Source organism: Triplophysa rosa, linkage group LG2 (assembly GCF_024868665.1).
Source record: "Triplophysa rosa linkage group LG2, Trosa_1v2, whole genome shotgun sequence".
Taxonomy (NCBI): Eukaryota; Metazoa; Chordata; class Actinopteri; order Cypriniformes; family Nemacheilidae; genus Triplophysa; species Triplophysa rosa.
This window is the reverse complement of record NC_079891.1, coordinates 8,138,180-8,157,424: the sequence shown is the minus strand read 5'-3', so window position 1 is coordinate 8,157,424 and position 19,245 is coordinate 8,138,180. Positions and strand designations below refer to the sequence as shown.

Genomic DNA, 19,245 nt, shown 5'->3' with positions numbered 1-19,245 from the left:
TGAAACGTAAATGTGCAGTACTAGGGGTCCTCATGGACACGTTTGGGAACCTCTGCTAGTCTACCCCTGAAAGTTGACGTTTGGCTGATATAAGTTTAAATGATAATCTTAAATTTTACAGTTTATTTGAAAAATTAATATACTGATAATTTCATGAGATTTGTCCAATTACTGTAAACACTACAGTAGAACGACATTACATAAATTAAAAGCTATTTGCAAGCCTTTTTATTTGTCACGCCTCATCATTTTGTTGTAATAGGAAATGTGTGCAACAGTGTAAGACCAATTTGAAATTCCCCCCCAAAAATTCCCAGTGTAGTCCCAGTGAAATTACAAATGAAAATTCTTATTTTTTCATGAAATATAGCAGTGTTTATAGTAAATAGCTTATCAACGTGAGTCATTTTCTTTTTAAAATTCATGTACCCCTCATAATCTTCAGTTAAAATCTGAAAATGCACTTCCACCCTGAAATGACTATCTCAAAATGCCGTAAGTTAGACTGCTTGGCTGGAGCATCCGTTAACTCCTCCCCTTCAACTGTCAGTCTGCTGCAAGTTTCATTTCAAAATTAATGCAACAGCTGTTTTTACACATCCAATCAATTCGCAGTGAAACACGCAAGCCACGGCCACTGATTTTCACCTTGGAAATTTCTTTTCACTCGGAAATGTGTCAGAACGATTGCAACTTCCAGTTCACAGGGACTTTAAACATTCAACCTTCTGGCTTTAAGTTCAGCAGCCATCTTTGGTGCCCTCAAGTCATTGAGGGTCAACTTTGAATGTTTTGAGTAATTGCTTGTGCAATTTGGTATTGTTCTCTAACGTTGCGTCGCCTCTGGTGATCTGTGGTTACTTCTGAAACATTTTCTGCTGGAAACCAGCCTCTCTGTCTGTCCGAAAGACGCATTCCTTCATACCAACCTTGTGGAGGAAGAGGCAGTAAACCGACATCAGTTCAAAGACTTTGAAGTGCCAATGTGCTTTAAAAATAACTTTTTTGAAAACAAATGTGAATAGATTCATTATGACTGTACCTTCAAGGGTTTTGCGCAGTACATTGATGACATCAGATGGCTCTAAACTAAGTTCATCCACTTGTTTTGCCTTGTATTGATTGGTGCACTGTACCTGAGGACAATCTGATTTACACACAAAAATGGAGAAAAGGATTTTGAAAACTTATTTTGATCCCAGATCAGGAAAAATGACAATAACACGTAAATGACGATTTGAAGGATAGTGTATAATTATGAAAGTCAACTCACCCCAGTCTTCATAAATTTTCTCCTCATCAGGTGCTACATTGATAGAAGGAAAAGCAGCCATCCACCTGTGCATATCTGACCTAGTGAGAGGGATGGTTAAGTTAGATGTTGTCGATTAATAGACATCACATGAAAAATCAGAGGATTTAATTACAGTAATAAAAGTTTGGGAACTTCTGTGTTGGATAATGAGTGTTTTAAATAACACCAAACCTCCCACACTATTTCTGCACTGCAATATACTGTATATTGTATGCAGTATGCACATTCTTAGTTGATTTAGTTTTGCATGATTTATTGCCAAAATTAAAAAATGCTATTATATTGTAGCAGGACACATTGTGAGGGAATGCTGTGTCCCAAATATTCAATACACTCAAGGTGCCCTTCTAGTGTGATATACGAACTACAAGAAATACCACCAATGATTTTTCTCATTTGATTTGCCTGCCACAAAACAAAAGATATTTATCTGATGTTGGATTCAAGACACAAAAACCTTGTTGGAATTTGTGAGGTCATGGGACAATTATTGCTGTATGATGCATTCTGTTTACATGCTTTTTTAACAGTAAGTTGTCTGCTGCGCAGCATGAAATGTATAACATTCTAAACATGACCATGTTCAGTGTGAAAATAACTGCCAAACTATATGCCTCTTACTCTGTGTTAGCCTTCAGCAGACGTTCACAGGTGATGCCCTGATGGTTTTCAAGGATAGTCAGACAAAAAGAGTGATCCAGCCCTAGTTTGGTTTCTGTGGTGTGCACCTGAACCAGAGATCGGTGAGCATAATCGATGACCACAAACTTGTCTGGCGTACCACTGAAAGAGGGAACAATGCCAAATATTCACTCAAAAATGTACCAACCAGAATGCAATAAAATGACATGATGGTAACTAGTAAGTGATGGTAATAAACCGATAAAACTTAACAAAAAAGTTTAGATCATGATAAAGAGTTAGTAACCCGGCTTGGTATAAATGTTTACACACAATAGCGTTAAGTCTTTAATAACAAAACCAGTTGCTTCTAACCTCTTCTTAGTGGTGAGAATGAGAAGATCATTGAAGAGGAACATGTATACAGGGGTGCATTTGTTACGCATAGTGAAGAGAGACCCTCTTTTATTTAACTCTTGTAGTTCACCCTGTTTCTCAAGACAACGTGTTTTAGAGACAATTGGAATGGCCTGTGAATATAAAAAACAAAATATTTATAGGGTTTTATGACATGCAAAAATAGCATATTTCTTCCTGAAAACTGATATTATACATTATACAATTATTGATGATATATAGTATGCATATAGAGTTGTATATCTACATTCATATGCATTGTGCAGTGAGTAACAGGCCGTGTACATGAATCTGTTAACTGATTATGTTTTTTCATATATGTACAATATTCAATCCTGTATTATTCGTACAGTAATTACTAACTGAATGAAATGTGGACAGAAATTTTTTTTGATTTATAATTCTGACATATTGGCAAAGATGGGTAGTAATTGATTACAAAAATCAAGTACTTGTAATTGAATTACATTAAATATTAAAATACTCGCAATCAGAGTACAGTTACTATTTTATTGTTACATATTACATTACAAAGATTACATTATATATAACTTTTTTTTGGTAAGCCTAACACTTTAACTGTTAAGACAACTGTCTGAATACTTTGTTTTGCCCATTGCTGCATGAATATTACACCCATTTACATTGATTTGGTATCTGAACTTGATACACTGTAAGGCCTTTTTTTTATTTCTTTAACAATTTTATTGTAACTGCATGCATGTGCTGTTGTATTGTAATCATTGAGTATAAAGGCCTTGGACTAACTTCTATGTACTTTTATAATTTAATTTAATATGATTTCAATATTTTAAAATATATAACAATAAAAGTGTTGTGGTCACATAGATACAAGATAAAGCAGACATATGTAAACAAATGTAATCGAAAAGTAGTCCGATTACATTACAAGAAATGTGTAATATAAGGGATTACGTTACTGACTACAAATTTTGCCATGTAGTTTGTAATCAGTAACAGATTACAATTAATCTATTACAAAGTAATCTATACAGCTCTGCATATGGGTATATTAGTTCTCCATTACGTTTGTTACTATTTTGCACTCTTTAAAATGTAACATTTTTCCTTCATTTCTGCCAGATTTGAGTTAACTTTATGAATCTTTGTTGAGTAGGAACTGTGAGCCCTTGACAATCATTTATAGTTTTTTTGTTATTTAGCGCCATCTAGCCAACCGCTCACTCACATAATAAACATAGTGCGTCATTATGTAAGATCTTTCTATACCTCTGAAGACATAGTTATGCATGTTATATTGCATTGCCATCAATAGATCCTCCAAAAATTACACACAGCACCTTTAACAAATACAATAGGTGAAATTACAGTATAATTACAGACCTTGAGTTTGTCAAACTCCAGCATTCTAGAGATGTAAATGAGTTCTTCCATCTGTTTCATCTGGCCCACCTGTGAGTTTGCCTGTTTGATGAGCTGCAAAAGATGTGATGAATGTAAACTTAGTAATGATAAATCACTTAGTTATATTTACAAAACAGTACAGCATTTTGTAGTGATATTTACCTCAGACACTGAAGCCAGAGCTTTCGAAGCAGTTTCTTCTTCTTTAGTTCCATTTGCAGTCCTCTTTAGAATACTCTAGAGAGTGTTGTAATTAAACATTATTATTTCCTCATTTGAAATTTCATGGGAGAAGGTGGAAAAGCCTCAACAGACCATGGACTGTATGTGTGTCACCTGTATAAGTATTTTGATGCGTGTGATTCGCTGGAACGGTAGGAGCATGAAAGAAGTAAAGGGCAGACGTTTACAGAGTGGAGATGACTCCAACCTCTTCATCACAACTGAAAAATCTCTGTTACTCTCCCTGTAATCAATATAAATTAACATCACACACAGTCTGATACTACTGTAACATTTTTGTATGTACACTAGAAATGTACTGTATCTCATTACATGTTATTTTAAAGAAACAAACCAATATTTCTTTTAAACTAAAATTTGGAATGTATACTCCCAGTCTACTTTTTATGTAGTTTGTGAAACATAATTTGTATACTTAATAAATATATTTAAAATGACAAGTCTAAGTATATTTGGCTTATTGTACCCTATACGCAAGTATATCTTGCTCAAAAAAAGTATTCTTAGCTTCTAGCTGTGTTTACTATATTAAATGAGTAACCTACTAAATCATATTCTTTTGTCCTTTCACTAGTAGTTTACTATTAATCTATTGAACTGGTAAATACTATAATCTGCACTATAACTATACTTGTTGTGTACAGAAGTGGTTATCGGTCTGGCTGGTGGCTAGTAATATGACAACATAACATTTTTTTGATATTTAATTAATATGAATTAATATGTATATTTTATTGTATATTAATTTCATTAAATTAAATTAAATTAAAACTACTCCACAGTTATTGATTCTTTGCGGAGGAAGTTAAGTTAAGTTTGTTTGTTTCAATGTTCAATGTTGTTGTTTCAATAAAAAAAAATCTCTTCTAAACAAAAATGATTCTAAAAATACATTTGACTCACATCAGACTGCTATAGGTCTTTTCTTGGTAATGCTGATTTCGGACATAGTCCGTGTACACAGAGAAATACTTCTCAGAGTGCTCATAAATGATGTTACACACATCTGATATCACAACACTCTCATCAACTCGCTTCAGAAGATCCTTTATAAACCTGAAAAAAGAACAGACAAGTTAACAAAGCGTGTTTATGATATTACATATTGTACATGTTCTGTTGAATTGTAATCGGAAAGATCGGCCTTAAATCAGATTTTGAACCATAGGTTTTGTTATGTCAAGTTTAAAACAAAATAATTAAAAACAGATATGAGTTAGATATACATGTAAGTATGGGCAATCAGTGGTATCACTCTCACCTCTCGCTGACCTCGTAAACCTGCAGGATGTTGGAAAAAAGGGCCTTCTTATCGTGAACGACCAGGGTATCATTGAGTGCCCGTGAACTCAAGAAATGATCCTTCAGAACCCGCAGGGAACGCAGATAAGAGGCTTCAGAGGTCAAAACCTCAAACATGCTCTTAAAAACAAAGGATAATATTATGAGTTGGGCATTCTTTCAAGTATTCTTTTTTCTAATAATAATATATACTTTATGCAAGTATACAGCAGCCCCAAGAAGCTCCCCTTAAATTTCATTACATATAATCAAGTGGCATTCAAATAAATGATGATATCAGAAACATCTCAAACTATTTTTTGCAGTTACTTTTATCATTTAATTGGCAACATTTTTAAGTGTGGTTTAGGTGTTCAAAAACCTCTTATGGCCACTATACTATACTGTACATAAATATAGTGGGAGGTCTTATACATTACTGTTTTCTGTTATCTTTACTTTCTGTTATTCTCACCTCTTGTCTCTGTCTTTCAGTGCGATTGAGTTTCTGTAACACTCCACTTTCCTTGACCACAGATAAATCCTGCCATAGTGGAATCTCTTCAGGGCCTCTTTTGGTTCTGTGGCCAACTGCCCCCAGCGCTCCATGGCCCTCCAGACCCAGAGTTTCACCAACACTCCTTCTGTAGCTATCGGGACTATCCGTATGGACCTGACGGGCTTCTTCTGAGACCTTGGCCTGGTAGATCTGATACAGAGGTTCTGTGGACGGTAAAGTCTGTTTGAGCATGCGCATTAAACAGCAAAAGATCTCAATAACTTTTCTACAGTACATTTAGATTCAGCTAGAGATGAAAAGCATTTGTTTATTCCAAAGACATCAACTGTAGAACAAATGAATCAATCCAATGTGTGTACAATGTGCATTGGTTTAGTTTTCTCACCATAGTCACTGTTTGGCTCCCAGTCACTGGAAATCCTCCTTGGGCTTTCTGTATTATTACACAACCTGTAAGAAACCCACACTACATAAGTTGACTGCACATCACTGAGCTTTTACTCATTTTACCATGAACTTTGAATGCGTTGAGAATGAGCCAAAAAAGCATTTTGGGATCCCAGTTAGTCAGAAATGAAACTAACCGCTTTTTCAAATCCTTAAAACTTTGATACATCTGTTTTTTATTTCAAGAAATTAAGTGTGTGTGTGTATACTCGTACTGTATGGTTAACGAAGACACAAATGTGTTACACGTATAACGATGCAATCAGGTACTAAATGGTGATTTTTTTATTAGATAATGTGTGTGTGTGCGTGTGTGTGTGTGTGTGTGTGTGTGCGTGCGTGCGTGCGTGCGTGCGTGCGTGCGTGCGTGTGTGTGTGTGTGTGTGTGTCTGTCTGTTTGGGTGCCAATGGGGCATCAAGTATGTGCAATTCCACGCAAATGTCAACCTTACCATGAAACAAATAGTTTTTACCAAAGGTTTTCACCATACTAATAGCACAGATGTCAACATTCTGTGGTTTAAATACCCATGTGAAGTCTCACCTAACCTTTAAATGCCTTTTTTTATTTTTAAAGCATGATTTCCATAGTCAGTTAAGTGCCGCTTTCAGAATGGTCACATCCATAATGGTACATATTCCTCATAAATGGGCACGTGAAAATGAAAATATATCTATTTTATGTTCTATGAAGAGCCATCCCTTCACCATTTGGTGGGTATTATTGTTTCTGGTTTGTGCATTTTACTTCACAGAAGTCCTACAAAGTATATTGTCTCTCAAAAAAGGTGTCCTTTTTGTCACATCCGTAACGCAGGTATATTTCCCTCTTTTAAAATAGAAAATGTGTGCATAGACTGATTTTTTGTATATTAAGACACTATTAACAGGAATTTAGTATTAAACAGATTGTTGATTATAACAAATACATTCTCTGAGAGTTTATAATGTCACATCCGTAATGCAAAATGTCACATCCATAACACTGGAATTGCCCAGGTGTGATATTTCAGGATTTCCTGCATGTCCCGCAGGAAAAATCACAATGCAGTAAATGTAAAACAATTCACACCGATCAACAATTAATTTATTTGAATAGCTGAAATTGATATTGGCATCTTACTCTTTCTTGTCAATAGCCTCCCAGTCTTCAAAATTACCCTTCTCATAGCTTTCACCTATGAAACAAGAGAGAGAGAGAGAGAGAGAGAAATGGTGAGAGAGAGCTTTTGTAGTTTTCACTTTGGTTCAGTGCATTATATGAATTGGGTTTATTTGTTGTTTTTGGTGTGATAAAGTTGAACTTGTTTTGCAAATCATTTGTGTTTTAGTGTTCTTGTTATTTATTCTTGTTTTATTTGTTTTGATTTTGTTTTTTTGTTTTTAAATGGAAGGTCCCCATGTTATGGCTGAATTGGAGAATGGGTTAATATTATCCTTATTTGCTCATTGTGTATATGCTTCAGTATTATTTATTAGATTTTTGTTGTATTTGTTATTTTTCCCGTTAGTATTGTAAAAGGGTAATTAAAAGGTAAATGTGACTGGGTCTGCAATGCATTATATAAAGTTTTGTTTTTTCTTTGTTTTAAGTAAAATGTGTGCACTGTAAATGATCTGAACACTTTGTGAATTGATTCAAGCTTGAATAAGAAAAAATTGAAAAAACCTACCGTTGCTGCTTGTACTTTATTCATTTGATATTAATCAAAAACTTTGGAAGAAATTAACTATGTGGTGGTTGGTAAACCCCTGGCGCTCGAACATAATTAATGATGATTAAACACCGCTACAAGGTTTTGTGTGCTTTGCTTACTTGAGGAAATGTGAGTTGCATTAATTCACACCCTTACCTGATGAATTTGGCATAGATATGGGTCGAGATGATCTTTCGCTTTTACATTTTATGATTGGTGGACCTCCACGAAGAGACACTACACAGGCCAGTGCTGGCTGAGCAGACCTTCGCTTACTCTTATGCTTGGGCACACCGTGTGGAGGAGGTCGAGGGGGCACAGGTGGGGCTGTAATTTTGCAGTCGTTTGATGGCAGAAGATCCAAGTATATATGAGCATCAGCATTATCCAGCTGTTCATAATAATGCTTATTTTTAGACTCCGAGGAATGATTTGTCTTTGCTGGTATAGGAGGTTTAGAGGGGTTTTGCATTGACACATCACCGTTCACTAACCCATTGCCTACTGTTTTTTGAGGGCTGTGATGAAGTAAAAAACTTTGGCAATTTAAACATGGTGGCAAAGTTTGTGGTTCTGGATGTTGAGATGGAGTGTTCTGCAGCCTACTGACTTCATTGCTGGTTGGCTTTAAAATGTCCTCTTTTTTCAGAAACGTTTTTGTCTGACCTCCACTGTTTCGATGTACAGTGTCCATGCAGTTTTTGTCCTCCAGCTGTAGAGGTACCCAGACCAGTTTCATACCAGGTCTGTGAAGGTGGCAGATGCAGTGACAGTGTTTCTCCCCCGAGAGGGAAGGTGGCGCTGTTGAACCTTCATGACTTTCTACACTATCGCTGACAGAATTATCAACCTCACTTCCATCAGGAGCTGTGCAAAAAGAAGGGTGGTCAGGTGCTTTTTCAAACTCATGAGCAGACAAATTCTTAACTGGATAAAGTATGCCTACTTAACGACTGTTAAATCAGTACATATAGTATATGTGGGTGCATTATGCATGCATACATTCCGGCCATACTACATCCATTATATTTTCATTGTCATAAATTGTTGGTGTAATGTTGGTAGATAATAGCACATACAACCCATTTACTTCTGCAACTTGATATACCCAAATGTAAACAGATCTGAAGTTTAGGATTACTACCTTGCTAAAATGTAGGGGTTTAAACTGCCTATATTAATATTTCCTTTTTGAATGGCTCATTATCATTTGCTATTATTGCAGCAAATATATTACAGTACTTAAATGTATTACATGAACTAACGTTTAAATTAGAAAAGCCACATTCCAGTATTTATTGTAAAACGGTAACATGGATTATTAACAATTTGCATTTTAGTTCATTTAAGTTTTACTGCCCTAGCAGCCTGGATAACATACAGTACTCTCAGCATCAAACAATATTTTTAGGTACAGTATATAAAGCATAAACATTAAATGGTCAACAAAAATATAAAACAACTACCTGATCGACCCACATCCTTATGGTCAACTCTCATCTGATGCATATTTTCCTCCACAATCTTGTCTTCATTGCATGGTCTGTAGCCACTTTCTTTTAAGATTGAAGACTGTGATTGGTCTTCTGTCTTGGTTGAGTATGGTAGACTAGCTTTAACCCTCAAAAACCTTGCATCATTGCTCAAATCTGTAACGTGTCTTCCGCTGTTGTTGTTGTTGTAACTTACTTCCATTAGCTTACCGCTCCTTGGCTCTACGTCACGCAAAGTCTGGTCCTTTCTGCCAGTGGAACGACTATGACTCAACTGGTGTAACGCACTGTTATTTGGTTTTGGTGGAAGACAGGGTTTTTTTGGAATGGTAGGCTTTCCGTTGGAGGTGTTACAGATTAGTGCTGACTTATCCATCATTTGATGCTCTGAAAGAAGTTTCATGTCCAGATGAGGCGAGCGACACACTGATGGCAAACTTCCAAAGGCAAGAGCAATTTTAACAAAAGTGTTCCTGTATTGCCAAACTGTCCGTCATCCTAAAAACAAGACAAAGGGTTTGGTGATTTACGAATAGGTTTAGCGCTAAAGTAGAAATAGCTACTCTGAACATTTATCAATGCTGCCTGGTTTAAAACATTTAAGAAATCTTTTACCTCCACTGGCCTGAGTGATATCCTAACTTGTAATATGAACGTTCTGACTGTCAGAGTTAATAACTGTGACTAATGATAGGCACTTCTCTTTTCAGATCATGTTTTTCCACATGGCTTGACAGGGAAATAGGTCACCACAGCAAACTGAGGGTCACCGCAGTAAACTAAGGGGTTGTGTTTAAAGTGTATACAAATGCAGAACATAACATTGGTTTGGTTGTAAAGAGCATTTGGGTATTTGCATTCAAAATCAATTTCAACAATGTGCACAAAGCATTGTGACTTACAAGACGTTTGGGGTCCACCAACCTAACTGTGGATCAAAATGAAATTCATGTATACGTCTAAATGGGTCTGTTTATGGATGTACCAGTTTCAAATCAATTGTATTAAAAACATAAATGACAGATTTACTTTAGAATGAAGAACAACAACCCTCACAGCATATACAAAGGATTGAGTGAAAAATAGGGAAATACCATAAAATGAAGTCCCATACACAACGGGTTGTCTAAGCTAAATCAACTGAAAACTCCCAGTTCAACTTTTCAGTGAAATTCACTTGTCCTCCCCCCAAAACAAACCATATAGGACTGTTTATCTGCATGAATATTTTAGTTTATTCAACAAGACAACCATATATCTTATATTTTAATGTAATGTTTCATAAATTAAAGAAATCCATGTGTTTACAAACAGAAAACATCTCCTGGAATGTCTAGAAAAATATATTTGAAGCATTAAAGTAAACAAGAGTTTCACTTCCTTTACTACATAAAAGCTGAAATGTGTTACTTTTTCTGTTCCTTCATTTGACATGAACTAGATTTTGATTCCTCTTTCTGTGCTTGCATCCCGTGGCCAAAAATTCCTTTAAAACAAGTGTACAAACACTAATAACAGAACAACACAGCATAGCAATGTTGTCTTATGTACATTACAATAAAACTGCTATTCCATCGTTGCTACATAATGTAAGTAATTTAAAACATTTTTAGAGAATAAATAGTACGTGCATTTATTACAAGTAATGTGGAACCCAGAAGATGAGTTGAGCAGAACAAGCCAACACAACATTTATATAGCTTTTTGATTAAGCACTCCAAATCAATATTATGGTTTTATATTTTCTTTCGTCGCGATTCTTGTTCAGCCCTGAGTTTCGCTTTCCTGTTTCTCTCAGTTTCACAAAATCACACACCCACCACCTTTCGCTTCCACATAGTTGGGATTCAGATCATTTGGTAGTTTTCCATTTTGTCCCCAGATGTTCAGCTCGCCAAACACTCCTGTCTCGATCATCTCCTCCTGCCATGGAATTGGAACATTCCCAGTTGCAAACTCGCCGTAGAATTCAGTGTCTTTGTTGTCAATGACAACACCTTTGATGGTGCTGAATGCTCCCACATCATCAATGTCCTTAGCGTAGACCATCTTAGGATCTGGCACGAAGGGAGGAGGTAGCATTCCTGAACATAAGAGAGAAAAAATGAGATTGGAGTAAAGATCTAAATTGCAATTGCTGGTGCAACTAGTGGTCCTTACCAGCTTCTAATCGCCCCCAGTTGAGGTCTTTAAAGAAGGACTGATTCTTTAGTTCAGCACATTCGTTGTTCTTGAACCCAAGTCTCTTCTCTGGATCTTTCTCCATTAGTCCTTCACAGATGTCTTTAAGATCCTTGCTGAAGGTTGGGGGATATGAAATGGGGTCATTCAGAATACGCCTAGTCACCTCATTGTTGTCCACCTGTGACACCGGAAAAAGAGGAGGGTATGTTTGTACAAATAGATAAAAGCATGTTGCCTGCGGAAGAAAGGTTAATGTGTAGGTCTTACATCTGGATGACATGAATGTATGCACCTGTTCTCCACGACACCTGAAGGGTCCCTTGGCGGCAACCATCTCAAACAGAGTGACCCCCAGAGTGAAGTAGTCTACAGTGTAGTCATATTCTTTCTTCTGTAACAGTTCTGGAGCCATGAAACCTGACGAGGACAAATATCTCTGTGATGGAAGTTCCTACTGTATGACTGTTTAAAATAACTTTAAGTTTGAAATAACTTTAAGTTTGTCAGCTGATTTGCTGGATTTTAAAGTAATGAATGAACGAACGAACGAACGAACGAAAGACAATTGGTCAAATACATTAAGAGCAGGGACGTGTTAAATGAACACAGATCGTAGGTAAAATATTGATTTTTCTTTCTTATGGGTGCGCTACATGCCCACCTAAGCAACTGAGTTTTTATCCTACCTGCAAGCGTATTAGTGTACTTACAAGAATTTAGAATTTAGTTGTGGTGCTCAGATGCCCTCATAGAGAACTGTCAAGTATGTGCATTTCTGCTTCTGACATACTGTACATGACAGTAGTCCATTTTCCCAGACTGTAAATTTGAAATACATCTGCTATTTTTTAAATTTTTGAAAAAGAGATGAAGTTACTCATCTTTTACCAGCAAAATATATACAGTATATATATACTGTATATAAGTGTAAATATATGTATATTTATGTATGAAAGCAAGTGCAAACAGTGTTCTTAGCATGTTTACTTGTACAGTAAAGGGCTCTGACCTGGGGTCCCTGCATATCCTTGTGTTTTATCTTTTCCTGGAGGTAGTTCAACAGCCAACCCCAGATCAGACAGACGCACATGTCCTAAAACAAAAACATTTGGATGGAATTTAGTCTGGACAAAGGTGAAAAAAAACATGTGAAAAGTGTGTAATTCTCACCGGCATCATCCAAGAGCACATTCTCTGGCTTGAGGTCTCTGTACACAATCCTGTGCTGGTGCAAATGCTCAAGACCACAGATGATCTGAGCTGTGTAAAAACAAGCTCTAGTTTCATTAAAGCCTGGATTTTTCTCATCCACATTATACATGTGAAATCTATAGTACAGAACAAAAGATAAAGATAGTGTTACAGAGGATGGAAAAAGAATTACTGATTGATTTTGAGACGCATATTAGCACGTTATACTCTATGGGGCGGTTTCTTAAACCAGGACTAGGCCTTAGTTAAATTAGGATATTTAAGTCGTTTTTAAAAGCATACTTTACAAAAAAAACCTCATATCTTAAGACAAAACAATCGCACGGATATACTTTAAGATATGTCAGTGTAAATTGTTGTCGATCAAGACACCTCATAGTCTGGGACTAGTCTTAAACCCCATCCGGGAAACCGCCCCTATATGTGTATTTCTCAGCTCTTTGACTGAAATTTTCTACTGTCCCATTTAAATCAGTGTAACAAATGTAGTGCCTTATTTTTCATCAAAGTTTAGCAAACATTTTGTTAACCAAAGTAACTTGCATGACCTGCTGGCCATAAATCAGACCTAGAGAGATCGGGTTGTGACGCAAACAGACACTACACCTCCAGAATATCAATGCTCTCGCTTAGATTACCTCTACAGATTATACTGGATTAGAAGGAAAGCAGCTACAATTTTTCTAGCGATGCAGCACACGATTCTACCGGCACATTACATGCATATACAATATATTGCCAAACAGTGTTGGGCAAGTTACTCTAAAAAAGTGATTAATTACTGGTTACTTATTACATATTCAATAGTGTAATTAGATTACTGTACAAATTACTCTCTCCAAAAAGTATTTAATTACTTATTACTAATTACTTTCTACACTGACCCAAATTATAAACCCAACACTTTTGTTTTTGCCCCCATTTTTCATGAGCTGAACTCAAAGATCTAAGACTTTTTCTATGTACACAAAAGGCCTATTTCTCTCAAATATTGTTCACAAATCTGTCTAAATCTGTGTTAGTGAGCACGTCTCCTTTGCAGAGATAATCCATCCACTTCACAGGTGTGGCATATCAAGATGCTGATTAGACAGCATGATTATTGCACAGGTGTGCCTTAGGCTGGCCACAATAAAAGGCCACTCTAAAATGTGCAGTTTCACTGTATTGGGGGGGTCCGAAAACCAGTCAGTATCTGGTGTGACCACCATTTCCCTAACACAGTGCAACACATCTACTTCGCAAAGAGTTGATCAGGTTGTTGATTGTGGCCTGTGGAATGTTGGTCCACTCCTCTTCAATGGCTGTGCGAAGGTGCTGGATATTGGCAGGAACTGGAACACGCTGTCGTATACACCGATCCAGAGCATCCCAAACATGCTCAATGGGTGACATGTCCGGTGAGTATGCTGGCCATGCAAGAACTGGGATGTTATCAGCTTCCAGGAATTGTGTACAGATCCTTGCAACATGGGGCCGTGCATTATCATGAGGTGATGGTCGTGGATGAATGGCACAACAATGTGCCTCTGGATCTTGTCACGGTATCTCTGTGCATTCAAAATGCCATCAATAAAATACAGAGAACACCTCTCAAAAGTCGGTTACAACGACGAACTGCAGTCAGGTCAACTGCAACATGAGGACGACGAGCATGAGATTGTTGAAGCAGCTGGCTGGGTGGCTGGTCTCAGACGATCTTGGAGGTGAAGACGCTGTATGTGGAGGTCCTGGGCTGGTGTGGTTACACGTGGTCTGCAGTTGTGAGGCCGGTTGGATGTACTGCCAAATTCTCTGAAACGCCTTTGGAGACGGTTTATGGCAGAGAAATGAACATTCAATTCACGGGAAACAGCTCTGGTGGACATTCCTGCAGTCAGCATGCCAACTGCACGCTCCCTCAAAACATCTGTGGCATTGTGCTGTGTGATAAAACTTCACATTTTAGAGTGTCTAATCAGCATCTTGATATGCCACACCTGTGAGGTGGATGGATTATCTCGGCAAAGGAGAAGTGCTCACTAACACAGATTTAGACAGATTTGTGAACAATATTTGAGAGAAATAGGCCTTTTGTGTACATAGAAAAAGTCTTAGATCTTTGAGTTCAGCTCATGAAAAATGGGGGCAAAAACAAAAGTGTTGCGTTTATAATTTTGGTCAGTGTGTATCCTATCAACCTTGATTAGTTAAGTGTTTCAAGGATAGACATGAAATGGCTCTTTTAATTCATTCAAGTAAATAATATAAAACTACATAAAGTTATATTATTAACTGACCAAAGTATTACAAATGTTTTGATTTTAAAGTTAGACTTTGAATTTTGATGTCAATTCCACTATTGCACACACATATATTACACAAAGTATTTAGTTTAAATACATCAGAAGTAACTGTAATTAAATTACAGAAAAAATAAGAGTAATCCCTTACTTTACTCTTTCAAGGGGAAAGTAATTAAATTACAGTAACTAATTACTTAGTAACTAGTTACACGCAACACTGTTGCCAAATATGTTTTCAGGTTTGTTCAATTTGGTGTTTGGTGTTTATGAGAACAATGCATTATGTTATAATAATTTTAAAATTACTATTGTAAATCGGAGCCGATAGCCTTGTGGTTAATGCTCCGACATATGGCGCAGTTGCGCTCCGGGCGATCCGAGTTCGAGTCCCGGCTTGTGGTCCTTTCCCGATCCCACCCCCCCTCTCACCCACTTCGTTTCTGTCTTCTCATCGTTACTGTACTGTAAATAAAGGCAAAAAACGCCAAAAAAATTAATCTTAAAAAAAAAAAAAAATTACTATTGTATATCATATCTTTGTTTAGGGATGTTACTAGAAAATATCAGTTTTATATATTTAGATTCAATTTATTCAATTTATTGTCATTGCACATGTACAAGTACAAGGCAACGAAATGTGACCTCTGCATTTAACCCATCCAGAGAGTAGTGAACACACGTACACCCGGAGCAGTGGGCAGCTATCACTGCAGCACCCGGGGAGCAAGTAGGGGTAAGGTGCCTTGCTCAAGGGCACCTCAGTTGTTACCCGCCGGCCCTGGGAATCGAACCGGCAACCTTCTGGTCATGAGTCCGACTCTCTAACCATTAGGCCACAACTGCCCTTGTAATATCCAAGTAATAATGATTCAGATATTTCACAAAATGTGATCACAATGACATACACCAAGTTTTCAAACTAAGATACAGCAACAAATAGATTTTGGCACGCTCGCCAATAAATTTGCTTTCGTGTACGATTTGGCATATCAAAATGAATTCTAAAACTGTTTGTCAGGAGTCCCTGCAGATGCTATATACAAAGTTTCATGCAACTTGAACAAATGCTGTTGGACGGGTTTGAAATATTTGATTTTCAATTTTTTTCAAAATGGTGGACAGAAGTAGGTTGCATTATGGCAATTTCTATGTACTTCTTAACTGTTGCAAATCTTAACTGTCCCATGCCAATATGGCATTTTTTCTTATGTGTTTTCTATATCTTATAAGCATTCTTATGTTAACAACATTTTAATGATTTTTATTATATCTTTTGACCACAATGGACCACAAAATGCATGTCCTCTCAGAGTAAATTTTGTTGCAAAACGCAAAAGCGTTTATAAAATATTGCATTTTATGTCAAAATTCAAAATGGCAACAGCCACAATGGCCGACAGAACATTGGGTTTCATTTGACTCAACATGCCTCAAGGAACCAAAGACCACACGCATGATTTTAGACCAAAGGTTTTAAAAGGTTTAAGCAAAATATCCCTTTCTCAATGTTGCTACTTACAAAATTTCATGTGACAAATGCTCATAAGGAGTAGGCTTGATGCTATGGTCGCCATTGCCACCTGATCTGAACATCATTAAGTCAGTCTGGGATAACATTAGGTGACAGAGGCCATGGAGACAACTTTCAGCCAACAATAACAAAGAATAATTTACCCAAAAATGAAATTTAAACCATAATTTACTCACCCTCATGGCATCATAATTTGTCGCGTATCTCGTGACCATGAGAACTAATGACATTCAAAATTTGACATTTGTGGAGCCATTTTGTGTGTGGCCAGTGGTAGATTATGTTTACTTCCAATTTTTACTAAATAAGATGAAAATACTAAACGTTTTTACTCACATATTGTTTAGGTTTAAAAGACATGTATTAACCCCGTAGAGTTGTGTGGATTACTTTTATGATGGATGTACTTTTTTGAGCTTCAAAAATGGGGTTCTATCCAATGCTATTACAATGCTAGAAAGAGCCAGGATATTATTTAAATTCAATCAGATTGCGCTCAGATGAGGTCGAGTAAAAAAAGGCTTACATTTAATTTTTGGGTGAACTATTGCTTTAAAACGGTGCGTCTTGGTGATTTTTTAACTACACGTTGTGTAAAATTCATATGTTACAACTAAATAAGGCATTATTATTGTCCAAAAATATAACTATGGCCATATAGGTAGCACCTGAGGTCTCCTCCGTTCATGATGGTCATGACCAGACAGAGGTCTGTTTTGGTCTGGAAAGCATAGGCCAGGGTCACAATGAAGCGACTGTGCACTTTAGCCAGGATGCACTTTTCAATAATAGCACCCTAAAAGAGCAGAGGTGAGAAAAGTTCAAACGGACAAGGTTAAACAAGGTAACAGTGAAATGTTGTAGTCATGCATGTTGCAGAGAAAAGTTTTGGGATAGGGTGCTACTAGACAAAGTGTTGTTTACACAGGATTTAACACAACGGCTAACATAAGAGATTGATGCTAATGCTTCTTGAGACAAAGACAAAGTTCACAAGATAAGAAAGGTCAAAACTGGCTAACATCCTGTATTATCAGATCTTTAAGAAGCACTAATTCACACTTTCTCAAGTTGATTCGTAACATTCCTCTTAAACTGATATTTAAAAATAATCGTAAACTGATAATGTGTTAATACTGTGTTGTTTAGTGCTTCCACAAACTCAGAGCAGAATATTCTGAAATGAGCTAGCGACCAGGAAGCAAGAAATTGGTGACAAAGATGGGATCACATTCCCAGGTCAGAAAGTAAGTGGTCTTTAGGTGGAACCTATAAATGTTAGCAACAGGTCAATTCCATGTATCTTTGCTAATACCAAGGGAAGTAGCTTAGCTTCTATTTTCTCCACAAGTGAACTTTATTTCTCATTGCCTTTCTTTGTGTTATGCTGTGGCTGTCCATATTTGGAGTAGGCCTACTTATTTCCTTTTCTCTCATGGTGCTTCTCTATTGCATCTGAGCTGATTTGTGGAGTTTCACACTGAGCCTGCAAGCCTCTTTGCACTGAGCCAATATACTAGGATTAGACCTACCTAATACAATGTTAAGCAGACATGCAGGTTAATCCTATTTTATGTCTCTATGTGCCTTTACTCTGTTTCCCCAGTTGCTCTTTTCCCTACTGTGAGGGCAAGGAAGGAGGACTGCTTGGGATGCGTATACCAAACTGTACCACATTTGATTTGTATAGGCTCTACTGATAAATAATCTCTCTCTCTCTCTCTCTCTCTCTCTCTCTCTCTCTCTCTCTCTCTCTCTCTCTTACATCATAACCTTTACGTTTCTTCAACCTCTTCTTGTTGAGTTTCTTGTCAGCGTACATCTTCCCTGTTGCCTTCATTTGGCAAGCATGGACCTCACCAAATCCACCTTTCCCAAGCACTCTGAAATCCATGAACCAATCCTCTGTAACAGGCTGACTCTCCAGCCATTTAAACTGTACATAACGCAGAAAGTACATGCTGTCCTTAAAGCCATTCACTGAATTAGCCTTTAGCTCTGTGAGGATCTGTCGTTCACTCTCTTTAAAGAGATCCTCTCGAACGTTCTTGTAGTCCTCTTTCACCCTGCTCACTGCTTTTTCCTCCAGGAAGTCGCAGAAGTTCTTGGAAGAAGACTCATAGTATTTGTTGACCATCTTTTGCGCTTTCTGAGCCCTGTCTTTCTCCTGGGCAACGCTGTAGTCTTCAATGTCTTTCCACAAATCTACAGCATTCTTATGAGCAGCTTCATTTTCGAGATACTGCTGGAAGAGACGTTTGCCAATTGGCTGCCGTACGCACATACTGTGAAATGCAGAATCGACTGTGGACTTCATATGTTCACATTGCCTGATGTGTGGCAGATTGAGTTTTGCGTGGTATTTTTTGTCACGCATGGTTGCTGCGGCTGCTCCATCTATACTCCCACGTGCTGACACGTAGGCCGAGTTGGCCACCACAGTCTCCAAACCTCCAATATCCATGTCTGAGAGACAGAAAGCTAAAACAAAGAACAATAAATAGCTATCAACATCTGTCTATCTATCTTTTGTTCAACTTCAATAGCAGTCTTGCCATTCGATAATAAATCTATAGCTCATCACTCTACAGAATAAAACAACTGAAAAACACT

At 37.1% G+C, this 19,245-nt stretch overlaps 2 protein-coding genes across 2 annotated transcripts; both read right to left on the bottom strand.

The window, feature by feature from the left end:
- Window positions 1-25: 25 nt before the first annotated feature.
- Window positions 26-10,096, bottom strand: arhgef15a (Rho guanine nucleotide exchange factor (GEF) 15). Its single transcript, XM_057362325.1, has 16 exons — window positions 10,036-10,096; window positions 9,394-9,918; window positions 8,084-8,794; window positions 7,354-7,408; window positions 6,169-6,233; window positions 5,739-5,986; window positions 5,244-5,404; window positions 4,886-5,038; window positions 4,076-4,205; window positions 3,902-3,976; window positions 3,719-3,811; window positions 2,312-2,466; window positions 1,937-2,098; window positions 1,274-1,353; window positions 1,043-1,147; window positions 26-929 (listed from the first exon to the last, which is right to left on the bottom strand). The coding sequence occupies exons 2-16, from the start codon at window positions 9,821-9,823 to the stop codon at window positions 778-780; spliced, it is 2,775 nt and encodes a 924-aa protein (XP_057218308.1). The 5' UTR covers window positions 9,824-9,918; window positions 10,036-10,096; the 3' UTR covers window positions 26-777.
- A 385-nt stretch (window positions 10,097-10,481) lies between these two features.
- On the bottom strand, window positions 10,482-19,096 carry grk1b (G protein-coupled receptor kinase 1 b). Its single transcript, XM_057362907.1, has 7 exons — window positions 18,398-19,096; window positions 17,301-17,428; window positions 12,775-12,932; window positions 12,614-12,697; window positions 11,897-12,021; window positions 11,581-11,782; window positions 10,482-11,504 (listed from the first exon to the last, which is right to left on the bottom strand). The coding sequence occupies exons 1-7, from the start codon at window positions 19,094-19,096 to the stop codon at window positions 11,221-11,223; spliced, it is 1,680 nt and encodes a 559-aa protein (XP_057218890.1). The 3' UTR covers window positions 10,482-11,220.
- Between the last annotated feature and the right edge of the window lie 149 nt (window positions 19,097-19,245).